The sequence below is a fragment of the Carassius gibelio genome, chromosome B12 (genome assembly GCF_023724105.1).
Source record: "Carassius gibelio isolate Cgi1373 ecotype wild population from Czech Republic chromosome B12, carGib1.2-hapl.c, whole genome shotgun sequence".
Taxonomy (NCBI): domain Eukaryota; kingdom Metazoa; phylum Chordata; class Actinopteri; order Cypriniformes; family Cyprinidae; genus Carassius; species Carassius gibelio.
In genome coordinates this window covers 18931464-18957813 of record NC_068407.1, presented here as the reverse complement: position 1 = coordinate 18957813, position 26350 = coordinate 18931464, and the positions used below count along the sequence as shown (strand labels likewise).

General features: G+C 37.1%; 1 protein-coding gene and 1 long non-coding RNA gene across 2 annotated transcripts; one reads left to right on the top strand and one right to left on the bottom strand.

The window, feature by feature from the left end:
- Positions 1 to 1115: 1115 nt before the first annotated feature.
- Positions 1116 to 5244, bottom strand: LOC127969133 (uncharacterized). The gene is made up of 4 exons (XR_008156221.1): positions 5104 to 5244; positions 3791 to 5027; positions 1623 to 1725; positions 1116 to 1386 (listed from the first exon to the last, which is right to left on the bottom strand). It is a non-coding gene; the product is annotated as an uncharacterized LOC127969133 (long non-coding RNA).
- Positions 5190 to 25992, top strand: LOC127969132 (KAT8 regulatory NSL complex subunit 1). Its single transcript, XM_052570843.1, has 14 exons — positions 5190 to 5339; positions 8109 to 9503; positions 16332 to 16473; positions 16607 to 16761; positions 17758 to 17893; positions 17998 to 18169; positions 20284 to 20463; positions 20550 to 20717; positions 21647 to 21780; positions 22181 to 22299; positions 22672 to 22729; positions 22824 to 22936; positions 23014 to 23260; positions 24775 to 25992. The coding sequence occupies exons 2-14, from the start codon at positions 8179 to 8181 to the stop codon at positions 24925 to 24927; spliced, it is 3102 nt and encodes a 1033-aa protein (XP_052426803.1). The 5' UTR covers positions 5190 to 5339; positions 8109 to 8178; the 3' UTR covers positions 24928 to 25992.
- Positions 25993 to 26350: the final 358 nt, after the last annotated feature.

Sequence of the window (26350 nt, the reverse complement as noted above, 5' to 3'; positions counted from 1 at the left end):
TTTTTGCACAACCATGAACCTAAACATAAAAACTGAAAATATTTAATAATAATAACAATAATAATAACAAAAAGTATTATTATTATTATAGCCTTATTTTAATTATACATCCAATTATATTAAAGTGATAATAATAATAATAATAATAATAATAATAATAATAATAGCATTATTATATAAAAATATTAGACCAAACAATATCAACATTTTAAGTTGAAAAGTTTAAATTCTTGACAAGTGCTTGAGTTCAACCAGGTCACAAAGCCTCAGATTAATTGTTATTACTTTTTATTATTTTATTTTTATTTGTTATTTTTCATTTGTATTATTGTTCATTGTTGTTGTTTTATGTCATTGTGCTTGTCTGTCACAACCGTGATACATCAACCTCAACATAAAAACTGAAAATGTTTAATATTAATAATAATAATAATAAAATCAAACAATATCAAAATTGTAAGACTTGATGAGGTACACTAAGTTTTAGTATGAGTACTTGAGTTCAACAAGTTCACACAGGCTCAGATGAGTTTTTATTATTTTATGCTAATCGTTTTTCTTTTCTTTTATGCTGCTACTACTAATAATTATTATTTTGTGTAATCGTGCTTATATTTTGTCACAACCATATGTGAATACATTCATACAAATTGCAAATATTTTTTTTTACATCATTGTGCTTATATTTTGTCACAACCATGATATGTGAACCCCTTCACAAAAATTGCTATTTTTTTTTAACCTTTCATAGGTCCTCGCTAGCAGTATACTATAAACTAACATGACTAAAGCATGATTGATATGTGATGAAAATTATGAGAGTGGTTTTGTCAACACCATCAGATTTTCTTCAGTAGATGGTGCTGATAGTCAGGTGCTCTGCCTCTGTCTACAGGCTTACATTCAGTAAACCACACGAGCAGCACTGACAGTGTGCTTGGCATAAGTTACGAAGTATGCAGAACACTGCAAATAAAGGTAGATCAATCCTGCTAAGAAGCTATTTAGTCTCAGTTATTAAGTGTTCACAGTTATGTAGGATGCCTCTTAACCTTTTAATGGTTTATGATGTGTTAAAATCTGTCAGCCTGTGTGTAGTAATGCAAAAATAAGGAAACAATTATAGTATTTTATTCAAAATCAAATGAAATGCACTGTTTTTTACAGTGTGAAATCTGGAAAACAATAATAAAACTGGGTTCTTCTTTTTTCCACAGTTACAGATATCATGGACAACATGAGGGACACCAATGAGACTTCCCAGGATCAAAATAAACATTTCCACTGCTTTCCAGCACTTGCATCCCCTTCACTGTCTTTAGAATGGTTCGGTCCAGTGCAATGTGAGGGAATGCGAAGACATTGGAGGACCCAGAAAGGATGGACCTAAGTTAAAAATAGCAGGGGAAAATCAGACAAAATCAGAATCAACAAATCAATGCATTCATCCAGGCAGAAGATAAATATACACACGGTCACTTCACAGTAAGGAAACCCTTCATAAACTGTGCTACACCAATCTGCAGATACATTTCATAATTTCAGAAAAGCCACAATAATAATAATAATAAAAACATAATACAATTAAAAATATATTGGGTATAACAGTATTTGATACTCACGTGTAAATGCATGACCCCTCAAGAGGCTGCCGTGGCCCCCTTCACACAGGCCTCAAAAGCTTCCAGCAGCTCCTTACAGCCCTCTGCACCCTTCCCCTGAACACTGGACACATATACAGTCTGTTCAGTGAACAGTCAAATAGTCTGCACCCAAGAGAGGATGATTTTGCTGTGCAATGTGTTTGTGCATTGATGTTTTGGACAACTGATCTCATGTCAGGATCAAAGTCACATTCCTTGGAGTCAGAGGGTGTTGTTACATCATCACATGAAAGAGTCTTCAGTGTCATGCTTTTTTTATTTTTATTTTTAAGATATGGCTAGCCGACATTATATACTTATTTTATAAGCAAACTAAAGCTATTTTAAACTATATTTTGTTGTACGAAAAAAAAAAAAAATATATATATATATATATATATATATATATATATATATATATATATATATATCAGACCATGCAAAAATAGATGTGTATGTTTCTTCATGGGAACAGATTTGGAGAAATGTAGTTGTACATCTCTTGCTCACCAATGGATCAATTCAGTGAATGGGTGCCGTCAGAGAGAATGTCAGTTTAACCATCACTTCTGGCCTAATTGAATCCATAATAACACTTCTTACATCGGAAAAGTCCATCTCCTGTTCTCTTCTCACATCGAAATCCACCAACATATTTGTTTAGAACTTTTCTCGCTTGTAAACGGTGCTCAATCTGTGCACATTTCTCTCCTGATTCAAACAAGACGACTTTTACACCGGAGAAAGCAATATGGATATATATCACTTGTATTTCAGACTGGAGTGGTGTGGAAAATTGTGATGTTTTTATCAGCTGTTTGTACTCTCATTCTGACGGCACCCATTCAGGATCCACTGGTGAACGTGATGTAATGCTACATCTGATAAAGAAACAAACTCATCTACGTCTTGGATGGCCTTAGGGGTAGTACGTTTCTAACAAATGTTTATTTTTTTGTGAAATATCTTTGAAAAAAACTATTCTTGAAAAAAATGGACATGGACATTTTCTTCACAGATCACTAGTTAGAAGTCTATCATTAGGTTAAAATCGAATAGACAAGATAATATATAATTCTTAAACGCTAGGTGCTTTCAAAGTCTAGACCAGATCTGCACGTGACGGCGACTATTACCTTCATAAATAATGCAGACATTGCAATACAGGCAATGTAATGTGAGCTGTGAGCAAACCTCCACTCCCTCACCATTCCATGTGTGAGCCTATTTGAAACCAGGCTATATTTACATCACACATATACATTACTAAAGTTCATGCTAAATTTGGCATATTGCTCTGAATGTTGCATACAAACATGAGACATGTTTCTGATTGCATTTTGGCTTGTATGAATTCATGCATATTCATACTCCAAAGACTCAAGCATTTGTTTCATTTAATTTTGTAATCTCAGATGTAGTCTGAATGATTATATAATTAATTTATTACATAAAGCAATGCTCTGTTTCTGACAAATGCTCCATTTTATCTGTAACCAACCAGCCAACCTAGAAGCCATGCACCACAGATGATGACCCCAATTTACAACGCATGCATGCGAGTAAATCAGTTGAGAGATAGTCATAAAGTAGACAGCGCTTCTCTTGTGAATGGTACAACTTGTGCAACACACCGTAAAGTTCACATTATTGTGTCATTGTGTGAGTGCATTGACCTATAACCTTTTGACCTATAAGAAAGCACTCTGCTTTTTTTAATAATTAAAGCTTCATTTGTTCGTGAAAGCATCCAGTGCTGAAAAATGACAGAAACTATTGGAATATGCATCTCCAAAGCTCTGTTGACATCAGATGCAAGCACAAGGGGAACGTGTGTTACAGCAGCATGCTTTAACTTAGTAACACGATGGCTAACATGGGTAATTTTTCACTTGCATCATCACTTTCAAAACCTGTTACCCTCCGGCACCATGTGCTCAATACTGAATCCAACACACATTTAATAGTCTTTTCAAAAAATGTAATTCACAGACCACTACAGATAACCTATATTCAGGGAGGTTTCATGATATTGGTGTATGAACAAAAATAAATGCTGAGCTACAAAGCATGTAACAGTTTTTAATAGGCAAAATTTCAAAATTCAGTGTTGCATTAATGTATATCCTTATTGAGCTTTGACTCACCATTTGTCCAGCTCATCTTTGGGAGCCTTGCACTGAGCAGGAACTTCTTCAGGCATTTTTCTTTCTTTGTGTCACACAATGTCAGAGAGCTGAGAAGAGCCTTTAAGGAAGTACACGGTGAACAACTAATATATATAGGATTACTTCCCAGGCTGTGTGGGAAGGAGGAGGAAGAGAGGGAGGAGAAACAGGCTGCAGAAAGTGTCCGAGAGGGCAGGAGTCACATAGGAAAGGTGACTTTGGCAAAATTAGAACAGAATGGAATGTTCCTTCTTGAAAGGTACATATTGCATAAATTTGGGTATTAATAATACAAGATATCAACAATGTTTCTATTTCAGAATAATGTAAATCAAGATCCAGCATGTCTGTTGGAAATAAATATTCATTCATGAAAAAGGGGTGGATTTAAAACTAATGTTTATTAATTCCTATCCATTTAAAAGTGTGTGTGCGTAAAACATATTCCATACAATTTTCATATCCTCTCTAGTCTTACATTTTGTTGTTAACAGGATGGTGAAATATAACATTTTTATTCATGCACTATCCCTTTATTTTTGACCTCGTCATAACATAAGACATAAAGGAAAGACTCCAATCAAACACCAGATGGCACAGTTTTACATCAAACTACAAAATAAAATAAAATTATCAACATCTATCTATATAGATAGATAGATGGAAACAGACAGATAGACAGACAGACGGATAGAAACAGATAGATAGATAGATAGATAGATAGATAGATAGATAGATAGATAGATAGATAGATAGATAGATAGATAGATAGATAGATAGATAGATAGATAGATAGAAACAGACAGACAGAAAATTTTATATTAACCTAGAATAATGACCATAATTAGAGTGGTTATTATTTATATGAAACGGAAGATAATTTTAATAATATCTGAATCATTCATTTATTTGTAAATTAAAATGTATTCGAATATTTTACTTCTGGTACCACGGTTTTCCCTAAACATTTCAGTGCGTTCACAGTCTCCCTCTAGAGGCCAGTCAGTGAAGCGCCGCTCCGCGCTCTCTCGCTCACTCTAGCGGCGCGCGTGAGCATGTCTCCCGCCTACAGGCAGGCTTCTCGCTGCTCGCGCTGCAGCTGTATTTGTCAGAGACTCAAATCCAAGGGAGACGAACGAGGCGCCATCTTTCGTGCGTTTCTCCCTGCAACGATGAGAAAATAATCTCGAAACCGGTGGTCCATGCCACCTCCAATCTGTAAATAAAGGCGTATATGAAAATAACTCGAACCTGAGACAAAACATCGATTCATAATATAAAGAAAGATATACATTTTCTATCAATAATCCACTGAAGGGGACAGCAAGGTGTTGTCTAGTGTCGCCCATTTCGTGATTCCGGAGCCGATAACGAAAAGGGTTCCTGAAGCGGACACGGATATGGCACAAGCGGCGGGGTTGCTTTACCAAACGGCTTATTTCGTGCTTTGGTGACATTATTGTGCTGTTGAAGCCAAAGCTCGGTGGAATAGTTGCCGAATTCCCTCGGATCGCGCGCCCGTCACGTGGTAGGTTCCTCCTTTTCTTTGTTAGTGGACGAGCAGGCAGACACTTGTGTTACATAAACATAATCATGCAAACCTGTCTACGCTTCCAGTTTAACTCATTTTACCATCAACTGTTGCATTTACAATAATTGAATGTGTAGGTTTAGTAATCGGGGTTCAAAGGCTTGTACGATCGCTTTAAAACAGATTATTTATCTAGTATTTCTCATGCAATAAACTCAAAAGCGCGCCTTAGATCCCCCCTCGTTTTAACTGTTGTTATACAGTCTATGGTTTTAACCATAACAGACCTATATATATATATATATATATATATATATATACATATATATATATATATATATATATATATATGTATATGTATATATCTATGTATATATATATATATATATATATATATATATATATATATATATATATATATAGTTTTTAATCGTACACCACGCAGCCTTATACTAATTTATCAGTTTGAAGCCGGTTCTCGTTCAAATTGGTGGTTAAAATGATTTGCGTAACGCATGCAAAACCATTTGAGATCATACTAAACGTGTGTAACGTTAATGTTCATCTTTACTGTAGTATTAGGGTTGAGACATCAAAGTTAGCAATGCATTAAAAACGTCATCTAGGTGCATTTAATTTATACACGGAAGTGGTGTGAATGTTCATGTGGTTTGTTCAGAATATAACGTTAAAGTACTACTAAAGCGGACCGTTGCACTTGTTCGTTAGCTAGGCATTCGTGTGTGAGATTTTATAAACGATCTTGACGTTAATTTAATATATTACCTATTGTTGATCTGCAGTGTGTATTATACTGGTATTTCCTGTATTGTGTGTACTGTAGGAGTTTGTTTGTTATCGCAGTCATGCGTAGAAAACGCGCTATTTTAATTATTATTAGCGTAAACATACTAAAACTTTAGTTTTTAACGCTTTGTTCTTTGTTAAACATTAACCGAGTTTCTCATGTTTACTACTTGTACATATTAACCTAGTTATGATCTTAAAATCGATAACTCACAGAGTACAAACACCGCATTTGGTTAGAGCATCTCAAATTAAAGATTCCACTAATAAGTTGCTAATTAACATGTCCCAGTTTTACTGTTTAATTGAAATGTAATTGTCGGTTTTAGAAAAAGCGGTTGTTTTCTAGATGGAGCGGGTCGCGCCCTCATGGGCTCCACCATGTTGACATCACGTGACCAGTCCGCTTCCTGTCACGTGGTCAGTCGAGTTACTAATACTACTACTAATAATAATATATTTATTAGTAAACTGTTTTCAGGAAGTGCTTGGGGCGTTTTACAAAGACAAAATTGTGTAAAATAACTACTGAATTTACAGCCGTTAGCAAACTATTGCTAGAGTTGTGAAGGATAAAAGCTAGCTTTAAACAAAAAACTTAACGCAAGTAATATATCGTCAGTAAAATAAAATATCTCTTCTGTCAGTTTATCATTATATGTCCTTTGATAATGCAATGGCGCTAATTATGAATTAGCCACACTGACATGTTTTGTTATTAGTGGAATACTCTACAGTTGTTTGTGTTTTTAGATGAGGTATGGACGGTACATGGTAATTCAAGAGTTGAACCATCTCTATGAAGAGATAGTCTCTTATCTGTTGAGGCCTAAAGGCATATATCCCTAATTCCGTTGACACAGATGGTCTGCTGAGGAGGAGGGGACAATGAGGAGGCTTGCTCTTACATAAGCTTGAATAGAGTAGGTCTTTTTCCCTACTAACGACTATGTAATGGTCCCTGCCGCTCAGTTGAGGTCAGTGAGTTTTTATTCCCTTTTTACTTTGAGGGGAAGAGCATCAGGGAAGATAATTTAATGTCTATGAAGTGCTGATAACACAGATTCCTGCTGGTACATGCTCTGTGTTTATTTTTATATATTCTGTGTATTGAGACTAAAATAAAATTCACAATTTCTGCTATCACTGTTGACCTCTTTATATTTTTAACGTATGTTCCTGGTTTTGGTGTGAATGATCCAACATTGCATGCTATTCCAAAGATTTTTTTCCTCCCAAAACAATATTCGTGATGCCAAAAACTAATCTTATTAGAGGCCTGCTGCCTTGAATTTGGAGAAGGATTATCAGACAGAGATTGCAGTTGTGTTTCAGGTATTTTTTTGTGAAGCTCAGATTGGGCTGTTGTAAGAAAACCTTGAAGATAAGAACACTTCTTAAACAATTGATGTGGAAAAATGAATAAAAAAGCCCCACCCATTGAATATCCTGTTTCAGCCATAAATAGACAGTTTACACAAGTGCAATAGTAATTTTCATTATAAGACAGTAAGTGGACTTAATAGCTTGTCTTACCAGCCGGTTATTATTAAAGTTTAATGAATAGGGTGGGTGGTTGTTGAAGGCCAGCTGGCTTGAATTTTGGAGAAGAAATATCGGACAGAGATTGCAGTTATGTTTAAGGTATTTGGTTTATTTTCCAGATTTGAGCCACAGAAAGAGGTTTGCTGAAACTCTGGGCCTTGTAAGAAAACATTTAAGATAAAAAAGTTAAAATAAAAGTATCCTCACACAATTCATGTGTATATATGGATAAAATCAAGCTCCACCCATTGAGTATACTTTTTAATCATACATGTGAGGATTACACAAGAGCAATGGGTTGCAAACTGCTTTTCTGACATTGGCAAATATTGGTGCAAATATTAGAAATTAAGAACTTTTTTAAACGGTTTGTATCTCCAGCAGTGTCTCCTAAATCTCTTTTTTCCTTTGTAGCCAGGCTGTGTGGGTGGGCTGGAGTGAAGGTTTGGAGGTGCAGGCTGCCGTGCCCATTCCTCGGCCCTGCATGGCTGCGATGGCGCCCGCTTTGACTGACGCCCCAGCCGAAGCCCGCCACATCCGCTTCAAACTTGCCTCTCCCTCATCCACCCTGTCCCCCGACAGCACAGAGAACAACAGCAACGCCAGCAACATCCTCATCTCCGACTCGGTCTCGGACTCTGCCGGTAGCCACACCAACGGCAAGTGTCACATCAGCGCAGACGACGGACAGAGCTTCGCACTTTACCACAGTGTCAAGGGTCTTGAGCAGGAACCACTGTCTAATGCCCCATCTCTGGGCAAGCTGGCACCGTACTTGTGCTCTGATGCCAAACCACTGCCCTCGTCCACCAAAGTCAAGGAGTCGCTGAAGCTGCAAAGTGTCCTCATCAAGCAGTCGGTGCTGAAGAGCCACGGCCTGCTGAGTGGCTCCATATTCCCAAGCGCTGCTGCAGGCGGTGACTTTCTGCTGCGCAAGCGGCACACACTTGAGCTAACCGCAGGTCAGTTGAAGAGCCTCGTCAACGGTGGAAGTACCATGGTGCCTGTAAACGGACTCTCCAAGAAAGTGGCTGTACCTAGTGCGGCCGTGGCTGAGAAAGGCAGCGTGGCCACAGTGAATGGAGACAGTAACCAGCCTTCCACCAATGAGGAAGCGTTGTTATCCGTGTCCTCCAACTCTGTTGGTACCTTTGCAAACTCTGGACAGAACGGAGACATGAAGCCACAACAGAATTTGACACCGAGTGTTCAAGGCTTGTCATCACATAAGGAGCCCACGGCTTTGTTTGAAAGTACAGAGGTTAAAGCAGAACCAGAGAGTCCTGTTGTGGAAACAAACAGTAACAATATCGTTGAATGTCCCTTGTCCCTAAACTCTTCTCCAGTCAATGATGACCTATCGCTTTCGACTCCCAACATGGAGGCTCTGCTCCAGGATCGGGCTCAGCAGAGCCAACACAGGCAAGTGGACATCGAAGGCCGCCTGCTACGTCTTCGCAAGCGGCTGCAGGTGGTGCAGGCCAAACAGGTGCAACGCCATTTCAAACAGCAACTCTCTGGATTTCTGGACCACACTTTGACCCCGACATCTAGCTGTAGGGCGGACCAAGGTGCGTGGAGAGGCACTCGCGCTTCCATGGACACCCACGCACATAATCTGAGTCGGTTTTTGAAGGGTGGTAGGGTGGCTTCGGAACTGGAGCAACTGCATCTGAGCGGCACCACGTATTTGCGAGCGACGGAGGCTCAATTTGACTCGGACGCCACTGAGAGTAGCTCTGGAGGAGAGAGTGACATCGAGGAGGAGGAGCTGGCCAGGGCGGATCTTGAGCAGCGTCATATTAAACTGTAAGTTGTTTTCAAAAAAAAAAGTCTGCTCTCTGTTGTTTGGTGGAGAGTCCCCTCAAACCCTGTCCAGTGAGTTCATTATCATTATCTAACTTTAGCCCCCGAATCTTAAAAATCCAGTGAGCCGAGTCTCACTCTACATATTCTATTTCATAATAATCTATTGAACACAGGTGTAGAAAAGTACTACTTTTGAACTACTTTTTATATGTGCGCCGTGTTTTTAGAATTCTGCGTCATGTGCAAATTTGTTTAAAAGTTAAATTTTTTTAACTTGAGCACAGCATTTTTGGAACACTTTTAGAACACTCTGTCATGCACGAGGTGCATGTGTACTACATGTGAGGAGAGAGCAAAAACTCTTCTACAACCTACAAATGGAAGCTCATAAGTTACTGGTTTGAAACAGTTTAGGCATAAAATACAGTGTACGGGAGACTGTGGTCAACTGGTTTTGGTTGTGTTTGGTGTTAGCATGTTATTAATGGCGAAATTATTTAGATTGAACCATTTATTAATTGGTTTTAGGTGAATAAATTGGATTGGTAATGAACATTTTCTTGCAGTATCCATCATCTTGGTTGGATTTTTTTTTATTTAGTCTCATTAAAGCTTTGTGCAGCATTATCATGGTGAAGCAGGCACATTATGTGGCCTGCTTCACAGGAGCCCCAAGGGAGTGTGGGAGCATGTTTGTGACTGTAGGCCTGTGTGTTCATGCCCTGAACCTTGTAGAGATAGTCACTGTTAATTTCCAGTCTGACCTTGTTTGTACAGTGAGATCATAGATCTTGTTTTCATAACGCAGTCTAGTCTAAAGTCATTTCAGCTGTCCTCCTCCTTATTTGAAAACTTAAGCGGGGTTAAATTTCCTGTTTGGCCCCTTAGGGAGAGTCTGATTCACTGTAGGTGAAAATAAAGAGGGTGAAACCGAGAACCCTGATGTTTTGGTTGGTATTAAAATCAAAGTAAACCACAGGTGATGGATTAAAAAACAGTTCTTTTTAAGCAGTTTCACAGTTCGCTGTTTCATTTTTGTTCCTACTTCCTGTTTGTGTGTATACAGGACAGAGAAGCAGCGTTGTGAGCTCTGCTAAACAGAAGCACATGCATTTCAGACCCCCTGTGCATTATATATTCAAATATTCAGGTGCTAAAATCCTGTTGCTTGGGATTTTAGCCCAATGAGCATTTAGATAAAAATGTTAACATAGTTGATCTGATTTAATATTTACGGAGACAAGTGGCTGGAAAGATTGAGCTTGAATTATAAATGCACGCTTTTTTCAAAGGAGCCATTTAGCAGCTTGCTCACTTGTCTTTGCACCTTTGACCTAAATAATCTGGCATCCGTGAATGCAGTTTTTCGATATCATTTTTGAGCTCACTGAAACATGCTCCAGTTTCTCTAAACGCCACCGTCACACGCTTGAATATATTCTGGGTGTGTGTTTGCTGGCCGAACGCTGATGATGAGAAGCATGATTATGATTTTTCAGCCCGGTTCCTCTCTGACTAATCTCTCTTGGCACGTTTATGACATCACGCTGTGATGGTTGAGAAATTAAAGCATGAGGAACTGCTGCTTGTTGACCTCTGACTGCAGTTAAATCAAGATGAATTTAAACTTTGTGCATCCCAGGACATTGATCCCAAACACCCTCACTCATTATTGGAAGCTTTTAATGGAACACAGCTGCAATGTAAATGGAAGATTTACTTCTACTGCAATTAAAGACCACTTTAATCCACTGAGAGCTGGAGTGACTGCTGGATTGCTTTAAAGAGATGGGGGTTTTAATGGTCTGTGCTCAAAAAGTTGCCAGAAATTGAAAACAAAAGTTGTTTAGTTTCCTTTTATGAGTATGTTGACATGTTGTGGAACGGTTATTGGCTGGTGCAGATAATAGTGTGGGTAAATCTCACGAAAATATCTCCAGGTCACATTTCAGTTCAAAAATCTAAAAGAAAGAAATAAGAAATTATATTTTTTGCGTAAAGCAAAACCTTTGACCTTTTCTTTCTTCTGGGGAACATAAAAGATGTTACTTGAAGAAATATGTCAGTGTTTGTTTTCCATACAATGGAAGTCAGTGGTCCCCAAAACTGTTTGGTTACCATATATATGTTTTTTGTTCCTTTTCGTGTTCCACAGAAGGAGGTCATACAGGTTATTAATGACATTTTCATACTAAAAACACTGTAATGCATACATTTCATTTATGATAAAAGATTCACACATGTATGTCAGAAAACAACAATCAGGAAGTGCCTTTTTATATCTGATAAAGACAAGTATCAGTGTATTTGTTTGAGTTTGAGAAAAACTAGCCAGATTCAGTCCTTCATCCATAAACTGTGCATTCATTTCTATTGTGTTTACATATATAAAAATAGTCATTCATAAAATCTCCAAATCTGCTGTTGGCCTTTGACAAAAGCTGATGTATTTGGGTAGTGCCCCTAGATGTTTGGAAACCATCATAAACACTTATGTTGTCAAGACTTTCAGGATTTTCCTTTTCACCCTGTTCTTTTGTCTCCTCTGTCACTTCTGTCTCTCTCTCGTATTGGAGTCTTTCTTCACCATTGTCCTCTTATGTTCTTTCTCCTCCCATTCTCTCTGTCTGAGCTGAGCCCACTCGTGTTACGTAACCTTTTCCTCTCTTTCACTTTCTCAGACGTTCTCTTTCTTTTCGCCTTGCATTCCTCCACCCCTTTTCACCGTCTTTCCCCCATAATTCCTCTGCATTTCTCTGCCAAGCCTAACCACCTCACATAATTCTCTATTCATCCCCTCTCTCTTTCTCTCCATCCATCTGTTCAATTCTTGCTCTCTTCCTTGCATGCGCTTTTTACATCATGACTCAAGAATTACAGCTGTGCTTTCGACCCCCACAGATAATATGCATTTAATTTGCGTGGATTCTTATATTTCCCCCTCGCACTAGAAATGTACAATTACAGTTTGGTCTGTTAGAGAAGAAAATCCCCAAATACAGAAAAATACAAAATAGTAAAATACAAGAAAAAAAATGTGACAACTTTTTTCCCCCCGATGATTATTTAAAATGTATTGTAAACCTAATAATAAAAATTCAATTAATTCAATGAAGTAACTACATAATAATACTGATTATTATTAAAAATTGCTAAATAAAAGCAAAATAAGAATGATTAATATTGTAACATGTCATTGTAAAATAAAAATAGATTTATTTATATTAACTATTGCCATTTCAAATATTTTTGGCTTAATTTTTTTCCAAACATTGCACCATGAAACTTTGGGAAAATAGTTGGTCCAAATAGGGTTGTGTGATATTGACAAAAAATAATGTCTCTCTTATTTCTTGGATTTTATCGATAACGATAATTTGCAGAGTGTGTTATTGTGCTGGTATCTTAAGGACTACTGTGGACAGCTGAATCCTAAAGTTTTTGATATTCTTCATATTCTGTTTGGTGGTCAGTTCACACTGATAGAATTTAAAATTTTCCAAAAAGTTTAAATTTAAGTTTTTTACCTTTTAAAAAGCATTTTTCTAAAAGTGTGCATTCACTCTCTGACAGCAGATGGTGCTAAACTGCAGAAAATGCAGTCCTTACTCTTGAAACACCACAAATAAACCAGCTGCCCTACTTTCTAAAACATATTTAATAATTTTAAATAGCCAATCTGATTTGTGTATTTGCTAGGATTTTTTTATTGTTAATTTACATTTTACATTAGGGCTTCCTTTTTAACATTAGTTAATTCATTAGTTAACATAAACTGCCAATGAAAAATCTTCTGAACATTCATTAATCCAATATTTAATAACACGTTGATAAAATCTAAAGTTGCAACTGTGTTGTTTAATGAGCTAATATGAACTAAAACTTGTATTTTTTAACAAAGATTAATAACTTCTGCAGCAAATGTAGCTATTGCTCATTGTGAATGTTAATGGTGAACTAAAGAGATCTTATTGTAAAGTGATACCTATGGGTCTTTATAGTTCTTTTGCACTTTAATCGGTGCAAAACTTTTAACTTTATATAGTTTTCTGTATTGCTTTATTGTATTTAAATGTTCAGGTATTTTTGTTTTAAGAAAAAAAAGTTTTTTAATCTGTTATACTGTATTATGAGCACTTTTTTAAAAACTAAATTTCAATACCGTGATAATACCGTTTACCGTGGTAAAAGCATGAGCAATTAATCACAACAGGAACATTAGATACCAGCATATACCTATATCTTAGTTAAAATTATCCAATCCTAACAAACAATACATCAATGGAAAGCTTATTTATTCAGCTTTCAGATGATGTATAAATCTCAATTTAGAAAAATTGAAACTTATGACACTTTTGTGGTCTACGTTCACATATATCGCACACCTAGTTCCAAATGTACATTTAAGCGACCCAGCACTTATTTTTTTCTTCATTTTATTTTATTTTATTTTATTTTTTCAGTTAGCATGCTGCCTTGGAAGCTATCTGCTTATGCAGGCAGTAGACAGGAGGACGGCTTAGCAGACACACTATCATAATGTAGAAGTTCATCTGTCCCAGTTATAATGCTTTCATTTTCTCCTTAACCTAAAACACAGTGTAACCCTTGATTTATGTGAGTGAAAAATAACAGACAGGGCTCCATATAAAACAGTTTGCTAAGCCAGCGTGTCAGTCAGCTGGTATTTATCTGTGTTTTTGGTTCCTCCAGTCCCTCCTTCTCACAGTCTGTAACCAAAGAACAAAGGCAGCAGAACATTCATGCTAAACGATTCTGTCTTTGTACTCCCTCCATCAGCCCAATGTGATTTATGAAACACAATTACGAGATGATTCACTTCACAGCAGGCGCAGTGAGGGAGGACGACTCAAAACACACGCGAATGGAAGAGAAGATGGACGAATGATAACAATTAAAGGGAAAGTTCATCCAGAAATGTCTATTCTATCACTTACTCCCCCTCAAACCTGTATGAGTTCCTTTCATCTGTTGAAAACAAAAGAAGATTGTTGGTTACCAAACAATTGGCAGGAGCCATTGATTATCATAGTCTGGGGGAAAAAAATACTATGGAAGTCAATGGCTATCATCAGCTGTTTTCTATCAGTGTTTGGAACAACTTGGTGCTTGTTTTCGTTTTTGGGTGAACTGTGCCTTCAAGCAGTTGTTATATAGTGAATATAGTCAGTGATAAAAGGTCTGTGAATGGCCACTCTTCACTTCGTGCACCACTGACTTCCAGTCATACGCATTCACAAATGCAACCTCATACGAAGAATATCACATTCATAAGAACAGTTCTCATGAACTCTGACCTGCGAATTCGTATGGTGTGAAGATACATGACCAAAAAAAAAAAAACTATGTAATGTAACAACATGCAAGTATATTGTATATGTTTACATTTTGGATTTATTATCATCATTAGTTCTATTTATGCGTTTATTTTCTTTTTTTAAATATACCGCGGAGTGTGATGTCATATCGCAACCTTTGCAATGTACTTGAAATAAATTAATTAATTAATTAATAATAAATAAATTGGTCGCTTTATTTGGAGCAGGACCTCTGTAGGCCTGGCTTTTGAAATTATACTTCATGGAAGTGGTAACACACAGTTAATCAACCGTTATCAGAAATGATTACACGGCTGTGGAATACTTGATTCTGATTGGTCATTCGCAACATTCCGAGGTATGTTATCCCTCAGTAACAACCGATAAAAGCTGATAACACGGGTTCATCCGGGTAACTGAAGTCGGCGCTGTACTCTTGCTAGGAACAGTTTTTCTTGGCGGAAGCTGTGCGTTTGTTTAGCTAATAAAATATTAAAACTCAAAATGTACAGTTATTTAACTATGTCATGCTGGTATTGTGAACACACTGTCTCGTTTCATACAAACGCAGCTGCTGCCATTTTGGTATGATTGTTTTGTACACCGTAATGGATTATAAGATAACTAACGAACCGGTAAGAATGTAAAACATTTTTATCTTAAATCTTTTAATGCTTTAATTATTTATGTGGTGAAATGTTGTGTAATAAGTGGTTTGACTGCACCATTTCCCTTAAATGTACATCTAGTTTGAACTTGCCGCTTGCTCGTTCACGGAAGTTTTGCGTTCAAATATTTTCACTCAAAATCGATATTTTGTGTCTAATTATTTACTTATGTGGCAAGTAGCCCTGTAATAAGCGGGATAATGTAAATCCAGCCAGTTTTAATCACAGAATAACCCCCTTTAGGGTGATACAAGATTACTGATCCCGATCACCCTGTTGGGGGTTATTCTGTGATAACAACCGGCTGGGTGTACATTATCATTATCCCCACCACTTGTTGAATAATTATCTAAATAGATGTTGATTTGTAGATGATACAGTAGACTAGGCTATAGACTATTATTCAGTCGTATTTTGGTCATATCACCCACCTCTAGACATATTTATCTTTCCCATCATCTCTGAGTTGCAAAGGAAGTTGTTTAAATTCATGCCGACAAGTGTCATTCTGTGGGACTCTTTGACTTTATTTAAAGAGATGATTAATATTGTGGAGTCTGTAGATGACGAGTCAAGATGGGGTTCTGTACTGAATGTGTTTAGCGGTGCCCTCTATGTATTAAACATCATCATTGCAATCTAGATGACTGATTTCTTCTTTAATCTTGACCATCAGGGCTGGAAAAGTCAGACAGAACAAGCCTGAGGGTTTCCTGTTTGTTTAACTGTTCTCACAGCTAACCCTCCCCTAGTTAGCGAAACACTTAAATGTCCAGCTTGTTTAAAAGTGTTTAACCGGATTATTCACTTTTCTGTTTCAGATGGAGGAGAGCAGAAGGGCGGTTTGCCAGGGAAAGAGCCACAATCATCAGTCACTGGACTTGGCTGCAGGCTCAGATTTCAGACCTGGAGTACCGTATCCGACAGCAGGTCGACATCTCCCGCCAGCTCCGCTCCAGCAAGGTTAGCAGACGCTTGATGTGTTATAAGACAAAAACAGCATCCAGGTTCAGGAATGTTTGAAATTGGGAATTGGTTTAATGTAATTTGGCTGTGTATAAAGGTGTTTTATACATTTTTTGCATGCTTTCTGCAGGGTCCTGTGGAGCTGGGAGACTCCGCCCATTCTTGCCAGAAAACCGTAAATATGACGGAGACTAAAGAAAATGTCCCAACCTCAAAAACATTCCAGAATTTCACAGAATCCCAGTCTCGCTTGGCGGACACATCTGAGATTGACATCTCCATTAGGTTCGGACTATTTTAGTAGTTAATTTTGCAATTTTTCTTATATTTATATCATGGAAATTAAGTATCAAAATATTAGATACCTTAAAAAAAACTGAATAAATAGTAAATAAACACAAAAAGTGCAAAGTAACAAGTAGTAAAAAAGAAAAATGCACAAAGAACTTTTTTAATGCAAGTGGAATGTACTGTTTAAGTAAATATAATGAGCTATATATTGTGCCAAATAAAAGTCTACTGCTGTTATACCTTCAGTCATTTTGAATTTAAATTACCTTGACTTTTGAGATTTTCTCAAATAATTTTCCTTGTATGATTTCTGAACACATAATATGTATAAGACACGTTTGGACAATATGAAGTTGTAGCTTTTGCATCTTTTCTGAAAAGATATTTAACAAGTGATTTGTTTAAAATGTAGGTTATGTTAAAAAACGTAATGTTTGCTGCACTTGGAATAGAATTTTCTTTAACTAAAGGGTTAATAAAGAAAAAGTAACTTTAAACATGTTGTAGTTACATTAATTTGACTAGTTACAAATAAATAAATGGAATTGAGAATCGGTCAAACATTCTGGAAAAATTGAGATTTGCATTTTTTGTAAAATCACCCAGCCCTAATTACAGTACATAATAGGTATGTACGGTAACGATATGATAATGTTGTGATATGAAGTCCACGATACAATATTTATTGAAGTGTTTTTTTTTTTTTAAAGGCAAGTGAAAAATTGAAATAAAATAAAAAAAACTTTGATACATTCTAGAGTTAAATTATTCTATCTAATGCACTTTGAGAGTTCAAAATGAAGAGCTATTAATATATAAATTAACATAATCAAACATTATCAGTGAGGTATAAAATACAGTTAACAGGCCATTCTTGTAAAATTAACTCGGTGTGAATGCAGTGGGGTCTTATATCACCATGGAATCATATTATTCATAAGCTTGGCTAAAAACTGGATTTTATGTTGTTTCCTCTTATTCTCATTTCAGTAGTGTGGCAGAAGTGTCTGACACATGCTCGTCAAGTCCAGACAGCAGCTGTACATCTGCACGTACACGGCCACTGTTGACCTGCAGGAGACGACGTCTTATCCACCCAAACACTGTCCACAATCTCAACGGCAAGGTGCGTTTATCTGGAGTTTGTTGGTTTGAATGTATCAATATTGAAGGAGCAGATTTCTGGCTGCCTTTTAAGTGTATCTGAAGTGAGCGTCATTCCTTTATCAGTTTCAGAGAGTGTCTTTCTCACCTCCATGTGTGTGTGAGGTCAACGGCTCGTGTGTCATGTGTGGCGGTGCTCCTCCCCTCTCCAAACCAGACTTACCGTTTAATCGCCCTCTGCTGGAGAGAGTCGCACATCAAGACCGCAGCATCCACCCGGTTCTTTCCATGCAATCAGGTGAGGTGCACAGTCAGATGCAATTAGAGCTAACAGCTATTTTCACAGTAGATTTTTCTTCAAATATACAGTGTGATTTTATGTATGCAGTATGACGATATCACTTTAAATAAAGTGGTTTTATTATATAAAATGATTGTGTATACATATGCATGTTTTAATTTTTATTTTATATATATATATATATATATATATATATGGATGGATGGATTGAACCCCTCAAAGTCGCTTTATTCGGTTAGCTTAGTTTTTAAATAAACTAAATATATGTAAAGAATGATTGACGACGGGCCGTTGAGTTCTTCGAAAATAATGCACACTCGAGGTGGTGATGTGACCACAATGTGAAGTGTTGTTTTCTACTTAAAATGCTTTAAGATTTAGGGAATTTGGACGACACAAGTTTAATAAAATAGATTTTATTAACAAAAGATAGACAAGAGTAATCAACAGCCACTAAGTGAATACCATAAATGAAATAGGAGTAAAGTGATTAAGATGCATAAAATGCAAGCGATTATGTTTGGTGTTGCTTTGTCATAACTACATTATCTGAGAAGATAAACACTTGCAACTCTGAAACAAGTAAGGTGAAGAACCTTATTATGCATTAAATACGTGAAAGATTATTTATCAACTGAAATCAGTTACCTAACATCTAATGTAAATTAGAAAAATAATTAACTGATATTATACAACAATGCCAAGGTCTCTGGAAGAGGTTTGGATAAGTGATATGTACGTTCTCTGTGCTCGAGTGAGCAGTGGTCCAATGGTTGTGCTGGTAACAAAATCTCGAACACACAGATGTGACCCTGGAGTAGGTGCAGGAGAGAGAGAGAGATAACTGATAAAAAGAGATGTTGGGCAAAGAAAATAACAGAAAGGAATAATAGAAACGGAAGAAGGAGAGTAATATTGAGGAACTGATGGCGGAGTGAACCATGAACCCATTTCCTTGTTTTGTAGGTCATTGGCAGGCCCTTCTTGATCATTAGTGCATGACCTAGTTGTGGTCTCGTCTTGTTTTATACACACTACAATATGGCGCTCAGAATAGCAATGCTGAGGTCAATACTTCCACAGGTTTTCTTCTCACAATCATTTTGTTCTTGTTTGCCAAACCCATTGGCTGAAAAGAGATGAAGAAATGGAGAGAAATGTGGAAAAAAATATATATTAAAGAAAGAATAAGATTTTTAAGATATATATATTCTTGTTCACATTTTCATTTTTAATAATGAACCTACAGGATGAGCATATAGGCGTATGCATTTATTTATTAATGATGAGTACAGATGAACAGAGACTGTTCCATCAATTTTCATGTTCAACACACACCCCGCAGTGACAGCGGAGGCCACTAAAAACAACTAAATATGCCAAGATTTCTCGATTTGAATAGATTCTCATTTTTATGAACCAATATAGATTCTTAAATTCCAATCGATGCTGTTTTCAGTTGATGAATGAACCGTACATATAGTGCGCCTCCCATCCAATAAATCACAATCATAGGCTGAGCTGTGTTATAATGGTAATTAATAGCGTACTCTTTAATGTGGCGTGATAGATCACTGTTGACACTTCAGATAAAGTGAAGCAGCAGTGCATGTGTGCATAATCAAAGGCATTGCATAAGACTTGTGACAATTGTATTTTTGTTCTGGAGCGGATGATCTTGCGCTCTGCTCAGTTAACGTGACCTTTGATATTGACCTTTGATAACATATGTGCTGTCAAAACGATTAATCATGAATAATCACATCCAAAATAAAAGTTTTTGTTTACGAAATATATGTATGTTAAATGTTAACTATAAATAAATACACACATATTTTGAAAATAATTACATGTATATATATTTATATTCTTAAATTATATATATATATATATATATATATATATATATATATATATATATATATATAATCATATTTTTGTGAAATGTGTTCATGCAAGTGTTTATATTTTGGATATGATTAATTAATATATATAAAATATAGTATCATTTTTTTTATTAGTTTTTGCTGTCCTAGATTTGTTAAAATTTAATTAAATATAATGTTTCCGTATTATAACATTTCTCTTCTTTCCTCTGGTTTGTCTGTCAGATGTGGCTCTCAGCTTACAGTTGAAGAAGGTCTTGAGATCTCATTGGCAGACTCGTCCGTTTGACAGGATCAAACCGCTGAAGAAGACCTCTCTCAAAAACAAGCTCTCCATCACTCCATCCTCCTCCTCCCTCTCCAAACACAAATTCAGACTGTCACACTCGCATGCGGCTGCAGTCCGTGAGTACACACACATTTCTGCTCACAGCCACTGACTGTGACGGAGCGACTGAAGTCATTCATTATTCATTCTTTCTCTCTGTCAGGGTTGGCCCGTCACAAGAGCAGGTCACAGAGGCTGCACAGGCTACAGGTGGACAACATCTCATGTGTCCCAAAGCTGGACACACTCACACCCTGCAGGCCGGATCGTGTCCTGGTCCGGAGTCACAGCAGGAAGAGGGTCAGAGAGCATTCACTGGACAGAGCAGACTGTGAGTGCAATGCTTTCCATACAGACATGACTACTCTGACTACCCTGGATATGTCTTATACGGCCTGTCTAATGAATACTTTAGGTTATTTCAGCTATGCACAGTTACTGACAGCAGCATAGAATAAAGCATGCAGTCATAAACTCACGTTTCTGTAGACCCAGGGTCAGATATTAATAAGTGCTTGGGGCAAAAAAGACATAAAAAATGAATGCAAGAGACCAGGATAAATAATGTCCATGCACAATTATACTAAACCAGTCATGACTGTCATGGTTGAACATAAAAAGTCTTATGGCATTTAGATATTGTATTATAAGAAGCATTATTACATCAAGGGGAATAATTGGCATTCATTTCTTTGACAAAATATTGCAGCCCTATCCTGTAATGAGCTCTTGTTTTTTTGTCTTTATAATTTATAATTTTTAACTTTATGTAGGCTATTTAAAATTATATTAATCTCATACCATTATGCCATGTCGGATGCAGCTCTTGTGCCACCTTTGCTATTCAAGTCACTTTTATTTCTATAGCCCTTTATACAATAAAGTTTATTTCAAAGCAGTTTTATAGTTCTAAACAAAGAAATAGTGATTCAGTGACGCAAACAAAAAATTCAGTTCCACCAAAAAGCTGCCCTAAAAAAGACGCAAGTAAATAGTGTAAAATTACTTTTGTTCATAACATTTTATTGATAAAATACTGTAGTATTCTGATTCGTGAATTGATTGAAATATCGTCTCTAAATGGAAAAGTACCAAACAGCTCAGTGAGACCAAAACTTCATTTAATTTGAAATGAAATGGTCAGTAAGCCATATGGGTGTCTTAAATGTTTGTGTGTGTGTATATATATATATATATATATATATATATATATATATATATATATATATATATATATTTATTTTTTCTTTTCTCATATAGCACCAAAAGTGGTGATGGATGCATGTCCAAGTCCCTGTGCGTCTCTGTCCAGCCTTCACTCCTCCAACACCAGTCCATTGACCAGACAGCTCTCCCTCCCGGTCGAGAGCAGCACTCCTCTGGGAAACAGCATGGTACGGTCATTATTTTCAATAGTTTTGGCCTGAGCCAAAAGCGTTCTGAACATGTGGCACAGTTAAACTTTAAATGACTCGAGTTTGAATCCCAGCTTGTGGGACAGCCACATCCCCCTTCCCCCTCCACTTTGCTTCCTAGCCACTCAACAGTATACTATTTAATATTGGCAAAAACATGCCAAAATAAATCTTTGTGCAGTCTTAAATGGTACTTAACACACAGGGCTTACATTTAAGGGTGAAAGAACAGGAATCATAATATGTCCTAATGGGGATTGTTAAATGCCATATTTAAACAAATGTCAGCAGCATTGTACATTCAAAGTCAGAATACGGTGCTCTTGTCAGGACTTTAAATGCAGCTCATGTGTTCACTTTTCATTCATGTTTTAAACAGCCCATTCGGAGGAGAAGAGGCGAGAGTCCGTTTGATATCAACAACATCGTCATTCCAATGTCAGCGGCCGCCACCACCCGAGTGGAGAAGCTTCAGTACAAGGAGATTCTCACTCCCAGGTGTGTCCTCTTAGTCCACTCTTTATTCAACTCCATGATAACTGACTGTATTTGATACGCAAATTTATAAGCCCTAAAATGATTAACACGATCAAAACACTCTGAAAAACACAATCTGCCACATGCTTTCTGATTGTTAGTTTAGACTTCCATAGCAAGTAAAAGGCCTTATAGTTCTAAAAACATCACTCTTCAGGTGTTTTCCTTCTCAAGTTTGAGCTCCATATTCTCACTTTATGATCATAAAATCCTGATGTTTCAGATATGATACTGAACAAAAAACACACATGCAAACATTTTTATTTTGTCTTTTAATAAACTGTTCCATTTCAAACATCTGCTCTACTCACATCTTATTTCTCTGTTGTTCAGATGGAGGGAAGTGGACGTTTTAGCCAAACCACTGGCAGAGGAAGACAATAACATTCCGGTATAACACCCATCTGTTTTATCCTCCAATATATTCCAATGCAACCTCTTGTCGATCCTCATTAGTGATGTGACCCAATGATTGATCCGTGTAGGTGGAGGACCTTTCAGATGGCGCGTTCACTAAACTCCACCAGCTGTTAGAGGATCAGGAGCGCTCTCGCTGGAGATGGACCGCTCTCGCACCTGCCAAGAGGAGAGGCAGCAGGTCCCTGCCCTACTTGATCTTACCAGACAACGTTTTACCTGTTTTGTGAGTTTATAATTAACCATGTTGCTCCACAGGTCCTATAAATCCCTGGACGGGCGAACGACACCATCGATAGTGGGAACGAACCCTTCGACGCCTCAGCCCTCATCCCCAGACACAAGTCACTTTCACTTCCTGCAGGACTACGGGCCTGTGCCGTCACCCCTGAGCCCACCCAGCCCCGACACACCGTGCTCCCGTGACGCACACACACCTCACACCAGACTGCTGTACAGCGAAGACACGTGCGGCTCCACTTCAGACTGCACCTTTGAGGAGACGGTAACATACACGCTTTCTCACGCCAGTTTAATGATCATCCTGCTCATTCTCTCCGTAGAAAAATTTAAACTTCTAAATTACATTCTGCTTTCTAAAGAGCAATCTGAAATGTAAGCGCTAGTATTTCTGGAAAAGTGTTTCTGTTGCAGCTTAAACGATTAAGTGAACATTTTTACCTTTGGTTAACATTTAATTGTAGGTGTGAAAAATAAGACTTTCAACTTAATACACAATATTTTTTTGTACTTGTTTGGCTTTACAGGAACAGTGTAAAAGACAATTATTTAATTTAGTAAGATTTGTAAGCATTGTTTTTATATAACACAACAAATTAGTAAAATGAACTATTGTTTAGTCTTTTAAAAATATGGCAAAAATGTATTATTTAAATAGTTCTGTAAATTATATAAATACTATTACAATTTAAAAGGACTCTTCTCTGTTTTAATATCTTAAATTCCTGTGATCAAAGCTGAATTATCAGCATCATTACTCCAGTCTTCAGTGTCACATGATCCTTTAGAAATCATTATAATATGCTGATTTACTACTGCTCAATTATTATCAAATGTTTTTGGTGCTAAATAATTAATAGATGTTATTATTAGCAATAGTGAAGACACTTTTTAATAATAAAAGTGGCATATTTTATGTTATGATATTAATATTTAAAATTCATTGCTTTTTTTGTTGTTATGGTGCTTTCACATCCGACGCAAATAAAGTGTTAAGCACAAGTGATTTACATGTTAAGTCAATGCACAGACACGAATAGAAATCCTGCGGCGCAATTCTCACGAATGACGTGATGCGGCTGACGCGGCACTAATTGAGTGATTATCGTGTATCGCGCAAGTTGAAATATCTGAACTTTGGTGAAAAATCGCACCACGTTAACCAATCAGGAGCTTGCTCTAGTAGTGACGTGATTACGATGTAGCAAGCTGAGGCAAAATCCGAAACAACAATGGAGGAATTAAATTTTATGTTTAACCACAAAAGAGACATCAGAGCCAGCAGCAGATGTCAGAATTACTAGCCGAGTCGAGACTGCTATCATCGGTAACATGATCACTGAGCTCCCGTTGATCGCGTGGAGCTGATCGTCTCCGAAATCGGCAAAACACATTTTTAAATGAGCACTGTCTTTATAAAAAAAAAAAAAAACAGCATATTTGAGTTTAAAAAAAACTACTTTCTCGCCTGAAATACTTTTACAACTACATTTCATGACACGATAATAATAATATTTAGAAAATGATCAGAATAAATGGTGGTTGAAATCACAATCCTGCGGTGAACTCGGCTCTAGCAGAAATTCCTCCTATAACAAGAATTCGCGTCTGTTGTGAAGTGATTTTCACGCACTAATGAAGCAAGAAAACGCAAAATGTTCAAGTGTCCAACTACACGTAAATAGCGCGATTTATGTCGTTATGTTATGTTTATGTGGAAATAGGAAGATACATACCTCTACACCATTTAATTTCTTTACTTTTATTTAACCCTGACAGACGGTCCAGCCCTGGGAACCCAGGAGTTTTCCTTTACCTGAGGACCCGATAGTGGAGCCCGAGACAGACAAGAGTCAACCGAGCTTTTCTACATGCCCCAGAGCCGACGCCCACTGCAGGGCGGAGTCAGAGAGCGACACTTCCTCGCCGTGATGATGAACTGATTAACCACCTTAAAACCACACCTCCTATGGCATTAATTGAGAAGAAAACTCATACTAATCAAAACAAAACAAATAAAAAAAATCTGTCAGGACTTCTGCTGTTTGATATTCAAACATCACCAAATTATTTTCACAGTTTTTAGTGAATATTACCGAACATAGAAAGCTAAACCTGTCTTCTAAAACTCTGATGTATGAAAGTTGTTTCCATAAATGTTTTCATAGTCAGCTAAATATATCACTGGGACTTAGTGTGGTATTCTAACCTGTCAGGTGAACACTATGTAGTGCACTGTGTAGCAGACTAAAGAGGGCTTGACCAAAGGGTGCCTCTCTGCTGACTTGTATATGTATGCTTGTGTTGTGAAGTGACAAAAATACTTGTCTGCGTTATTCTCGGTCATGTACCAAGCAGAGATCTCCTCAGTTAAAAAGCACTTCACAGGGCGTCAATATCTTGCTCTCTTTCTCGACCCTCCCTTTTTCTGTCTTTTTAATAATTTTCCAGCAGCGTATGGAGTGTGGCTATGCTGAAGTTCATGGCATTATGTATCTCAATGTTAATGGAGAAATTCCAAGCCTTTTAGTGCACATTAGTTGAGCTCTCACACTTCAGCCCTCGTGTGTTCCCGGCTCCTTCTACATCATCTGTTGAGATTGTACTTTGTATTCCTTCTGAAAGGAGCCAGATGTTTCACACACACCTGCTCTTCTCAGGTTATGCAGTTTTATTGAACCTCATGTTAATAAGGCATTTGTTTTTCTTTCACTTTGTCGGTGTGACCCCATATTAGTGTTCTTATTCCACATTGTCGCCCCTTTGAGAATCTACTTGCTATGCAACTCAACATTATTGTTGTGGCCCTGTCCTTTTTCTGTTTCATACAATCACAGTTGTCTTTTTTTGTGTGTGTGTGTGTCTTTCTCTTCATAGCTGTTTGAGACAGGTTTCATTGTAATTCAGACTGTTTCAAATGTTAAATCATTTGCAGAAAAAAAAGAAAATGAAAAACACTCTTTTGTAAATAGTATCATTAAAACAAATCAACCTCCACCCAGGCTGGATGTTTCATCGATAAACGATAAACCTCTACTGATTCTGTAATGTAATGTTTCTTACACCTCTTCTACATCTTCTTCATTGGAGGCAAGGGTAGAAACCGATGCTTGTGCTTGTGCTGCTCCTGACAACAGGGGAAAGGGATTTTCAATGCCTGGTGCAGACATGTGAGAAATTGCATAAATGACAGGACTTAATTTTATCCATCAGGAGTTAATTAGATCATGAAGAGGTTAAACAGGAGTATGGAGCCATACGTGGTTACTTTCAAACTATTATGGATTTTTTTTTCACACCAAGTACAATAAATCTATAAAGACTGAATTATTATTGTATGGAATGACAGAGGAAC